This window comes from Echinops telfairi, unplaced genomic scaffold (genome assembly GCF_000313985.2).
Source record: "Echinops telfairi isolate 266 unplaced genomic scaffold, ASM31398v2 ScPeMD7_29;HRSCAF=101, whole genome shotgun sequence".
NCBI classification, from domain to species: domain Eukaryota; kingdom Metazoa; phylum Chordata; class Mammalia; order Afrosoricida; family Tenrecidae; genus Echinops; species Echinops telfairi.
The window spans coordinates 4,597,242-4,602,160 of NW_022103926.1; the positions used below are offsets into that span (position 1 = coordinate 4,597,242).

Consider the following 4,919-nt stretch of genomic DNA (forward strand, 5'->3'; position numbering starts at 1 on the left):
GCCAAAGGTAGAATGAAGTGTCCGTTCTTATCCTGCTATTTCCCACGCTGTGGCCTGGGAGCCCCTTTGTGGACTGAATTCTGCCCCCTCAAATGGGGCTTACAAACCCTAACCTCTGTGCTGATCGTGACCTTCCCATTTGGCAAGGGGTTATCTTGATTATGGTAATGAGACAGGGTGTCTTTTGAGTCAATCTCCTGATAAAACAAGCAAGTGGAGGAGACCACACTCAAACGCACTGCCGTCCAGTCAATTCAACTCGCAGTGACCCTACAGGGCGGAGGACAACTGCTCCTGCAGGTGTCTGGCACTGCCCATCGTTAGGGGGGCAGACGCCTCACCTTCCTGCCATGGAGCAGCTGGTGGTTTTCTGCTGCCCAATGCCAGGAGGGGTGAATGAGAGCAAGGGTGCACAGGGGCGGGGAAGCACATCTTGGTCATCTCTCGAGCGAAGCTGCCATTGGAGAACGGGGCAGCAGGGGCGTGGGGCATGCACACACATCAGGGGCCATTGATCAAAAGCTTCAAAAACTGGACTCACAGGCCGTTCCTTTTGCTTTAATAGGCAAGGTTCCTGCAGTCCAGGGGAAAGAGGAGGTGGGGTCTTGCTGCATGAGGTTTGGGGCTTGTTTGGGGGCTCAGCGCTGTCCGTTTCCCACAAGCAGACGGGCAGGTGCCTGCTCGAGGGCCTCGGGGTCCTCCATGGTGGGAGAAGGCACTGTGTGTTCAGCAAGAAGGCGCTCACCCGACCGGCTGCTGGGTGGACAGCGAGGCCTTCCGTGGGACTGGGAACACGGCCGCCTGCTGGTACTGGCAGCCTCAGGATGGGATCATGCCTTTGCTTCTCTTTCGGTCAGCCATGGTCCTCCGGTTGTGATTGGCTCGGGTCGCCTTGTTGGCTTCCTTTTTCCTGCGTTCCTGGGTTGTGTCCCGGTTCTGCCCATGGCCCCGGGGGCTGCCAGCCACTGCTGCTGAGCTGTCATGCCGGTACCTAAGTGAGAGACAACCCAGCCCCAGGAGAGCCCGTCAGGTGGAAGTGGGCCTCAGAGATCGCTGCAAGAGGACACAGGCTCCAGCCAGGGCACCCATGTCCCCACAGCAGGCTAGGCTACGAGGGAGGAAGAGGTGAGGGGCTGGTTACAGATTGGTTACAGATGAGCCAATTACTCTGCCCTGCACTCCAGACCCTTCCAGACCCCTCAATGGCTAGGATACATCCCAGCTCTGTGCTCAGGGGCTACGATGGAAGAGGAGTCAGAGGTGTGCTGCCCCTGCTCAAAGGGGTTCTGTGGCTCCCCCCAGCCTTCAGAATGACCCCTTCCCTCTGGGGCCAGCCCCTCTGCGGTCAGCAGGCAGGACGTGCTGTGGGGTCCTAGCGCCAGGGGACAACCTGGTTTGGTCTTATGAGGAAGAGCAACTCAGGCACACCTGTGGGCCCTCTGACCCACTTCCTCAGAGGAAGACGGGGGCTGGGGAGAGGGGGTCTCAGGCGACCCTTTTCCACCTGCCCCCGCCACGCTCACAGATTCCCCTCCCTGGTCCGACCCTATACACATTCTCTTCCTCTCTGCTCATTATGGGCTGTTGCTGCATCTCACACGACAGACTCTTTCATGCCTTTCAGTCCTGACAGCCGTGTGTCTGTCTGTCTCTGTCGCACCTCACCCCAGTGAGCGAGCCATGGCCACAGGGCAGCCTCGGCACTGGCTGAGCAACCCCTGGTGTGTGTCAAGCCATGCTTACAGCATGGACCCCAGAGCTGGGTCACCGGGTTCAAATCTCCCTCCACCACCTACCAGTGGTCTGACCTTTGACAGGCGCCTCAGCGTCTCTGGGCCACCTCAGTGTCCTCATCTGGATGGCAGTAGTAACCGTGCATCTAACTCAGGGTGCAGTCTCCCCAACCAGGGCCCCTCCCACCAGCATCAGCCCCTTGCATGCTCACCCTCTCCTGGCGAGGAAGGCCATGCGCCTGGCTTCCGCCTTCTCCCGCAGCACTGCAGGGTCCTGCACGAAGTGATCAGGCTGCAGGGGAGGAGTGGAGACAAGAGTTGACTCCTGAGGCAGCCCATTCCCTCAGTAGCAGCCTGGTGCCCAGGCCAGGCTGAGCCAGCCTGCAGCCCAGCTTTTCTGGGGAACCCCTCTCCTCCCACCTGCCCGGAGGCTCCACAGAGGATGGCTTCCATGGGAAGCCACCATGGTCTAGCACAGCAGGAGTGCGGCCCCTGGAAGCCAGCCCTCTCCTGAGAGCAGGCAGCTTTCTGTAGAGAGTGGCAGGAGGCTGGATCAGCACAGCGAAGGGCCAGTGTTTACGCAACAAGAAACAAGCCCAAATGAGCACCATTTGGGAGCTGGCAGGTTTTCCGTGAAAATTGGGCTGCCCTTCCTGGAAAGGAGGAAGCCACCGGGAGCTGGGGAGTTGGGGGGGCCCTGCTCTCCTCATGGGGAGCTCTGTCAGCCGGGGACCAAGGGCCTGGGAGGGCAGAAGTGGTGGGGCTCCAGACAGCTGCTCCCTTCAACCAAGGGGGCCCTGTCTTTACCTATGTTAGATCTGGAGGTTTCTAGAACTTTTCATTGGGGAAAAAAAACAAGCCCCAAAAAGATTCCATTGGGGGAAAAAGCTCAGTGGCCCAAAACATGCAATTTTGAAGCCCCCTGGGCTGGACAATCTTTTCGGGCTTCTGGCGAAGGGCTGCCTGCCCCTCGTCTGCCCCCGGTGACTGGGCCTGGGCTCAGTCTCGTGCTGCCTGTGCTTTCCCAGAGACAGCCTTCTCTGTCACACAGGGATGTCGAGCGGCATGGAGACCAGATGCAGGGACGCAGGGGCTACAGCTGGCTCCTCTGCCCACCCTGCTACCTGCCACAGAGGTACCTTGGGGGCCTCCTCTTCAGCCTCCTCCTCATCGTCGTCCTCCTCCTGGGCTTCCCGGGACACTCTGGCTCTCAGCACCTGAGGGGTGGTGAAGGGCCTGGTGGAGGGAGAGAGTTGGTTTGGAGAGAGTGTGGAGGAGGAGGGAGTCCCCTGGGGAGAGGGCACAGCTCGGGAGTGAGTGGGCACAAGCCAGAGCACATCGATGACGCTCTTCCTGCCAGCTCTGCTCCAGCCCCACGGCTTTCCGGGGTGGCAAGGGCCAGACTCAGGACCCTTGTTTTGATCTGAGCTGAGCCTGTTAGTCTCTGCATGAGGAGTCTCCACCTGAGGTTTTTATGCCATTAAGAAACTATTGAGGAAGACCCAGTCCAGGGGACTTTGAAAAGTTTGTGGGAAAATGAAGTGAAAAGATAAAGAGGGGAGGGTAGGTAAAGGATTGGGGAGGGGGTGAGTGGTGGGAAGAGTTGAATGTAGAGTCGATGGTGCGAAATGTAAACCCCTTCACCTAAGAGACACACACACACTTCATTAAAAAAAAAAAAGGTAAACATTTCCATAAACTTTTGCAACCCCTCATGAATGCTGCCTTATTCAGGGATAGGCTGGGGGGAGAGGGCACACTGGGTGATGGGTCAAGGGTCTGCTTCTGCCACGAATTGGCTATGTGACGGGGACCTTGGTTTCCACGAGAGCCTACAGTTGGACAGGCTGCTGGCCAGGAAGCTGCTGGGCCCCCAGAATCCCACTGGCCCCTCGCCTCACCTGCGGCTGATGAGCTCGTCGTCCGAGTCCACGTCATTGGCGCCCACCTGGTTGCCATCGTATGTGTCATCGTACTCATCCTCGTAGTCGTCACGGTAGGGCTGGCCCTCCCCTGGCTGCAGCGGCACCTGTGGCAGCCAGAGGACGGGCTGGAGGGCTCCGGGCCGGCGGGGCCACCTTCCCCCAGCCCAGAGGACCTCCAGGGACTGCCCACCTCTTCCACCACCACGCTGTACTGCTCGTAGCGCTGCCGCTGCTCTGCGACCGCTCGCTTATCGTTTAGCAGGCTCCGCGCCGTCTCCTCCTTCCTGGTGCCCACAAGAGAAACAGGGGAGAGGGGCGAGAACACCTTTAGGGCCAGGGAGCCACGGGCTCGCTCCTCCAAGACGATGGATGCCCTCAAGCGCTGGTGAGGGGGTGAGGGACTTTCACATGATGATGCCTGTGCACATGCAAATGGCTCTGAGAGGGGACCCCCAAGGGCAGCTACCCACCCTTTCAACGGCGGGGTGGCCCTTCAGGAAGCGCTGGCTGAGTGCAAAGAGAGGTCTGCCAGGGACTGCCGTTCCAGTGAAGAATGGAAAGCAAGCTAACGGCCCTCCCAGCGCGCACAGGGCTCCATCTGTGCTGCAGAGCACCGTGAGGCGGCTCTCAGAGCGGCAGCAGCATGCTGGGACTGACGGGGAAAGGGTGCTCCAGCTTAAGTGCCTACGGTGTGATCCCATCTGGGCCGGCAGCAGAGAGCAAAGCAAACCGATGCACAGCCTGGCGCAGCTGTGATTCGGCCCCAGTGGCCGCCACCCCGTGGAGGACAACGGAGGGCATCACTGCCCAAGCCCACACCAGCTGTCTGCTCAAGCCCACTGTGGCAGCCACGGTGGAGTTCCGATAGAGGGAAAATCAATACAAGACATAACAGAATTTAACATCTTGCTTGTTAAAAATCCAAACTGTAAGAGTTCCCTCCCTGACAATAAAAATGTCTTTTCAAGCTTAATCAACAGGGCTATTCGGACTCTCTGTAAAGAGATAAGGAAGCAGCAAGGGCATTAAGAGGAGTAAGACAAGACACATCCCCCCACCTTAGATAAACAAGGGCGCAGGAAGCTTTGGGGGGCAGGGTTGGTCTCATAGCCCCTGGAGAAATGTAGCTGCAGTTTCCTAGTGATCGCTGTGAGGTGTGCTTGCTTAGAGAACCCACTGCACCCTGTGAAGTTGTCAAAACCTGCTGGTCTCGAGATGCTCACCTTCCTGACCTGATCGCCGAAGACAAATGGGTCCACAC

At 58.7% G+C, this 4,919-nt stretch overlaps 1 protein-coding gene across 3 annotated transcripts in view; it reads right to left on the reverse strand.

Moving 5' to 3' along the window:
• Window positions 1–542: 542 nt before the first annotated feature.
• The window catches only part of ASCC2 (activating signal cointegrator 1 complex subunit 2), a 41,247-nt gene continuing 36,870 nt past the window's right edge, over window positions 543–4,919 (reverse strand). For all 3 annotated transcript variants that reach the window (XM_030885460.2, XM_045289617.1, XM_045289616.1), the window contains 5 exons: window positions 3,849–3,942; window positions 3,635–3,762; window positions 2,873–2,969; window positions 1,946–2,025; window positions 543–991 (listed from right to left, as the gene is read on the reverse strand). In XM_030885460.2, the coding sequence (XP_030741320.1) occupies window positions 820–991; window positions 1,946–2,025; window positions 2,873–2,969; window positions 3,635–3,762; window positions 3,849–3,942 (571 nt within the window). In that variant the 3' untranslated portion in view covers window positions 543–819. The remainder of the gene's footprint in view (window positions 992–1,945; window positions 2,026–2,872; window positions 2,970–3,634; window positions 3,763–3,848; window positions 3,943–4,919) is intronic.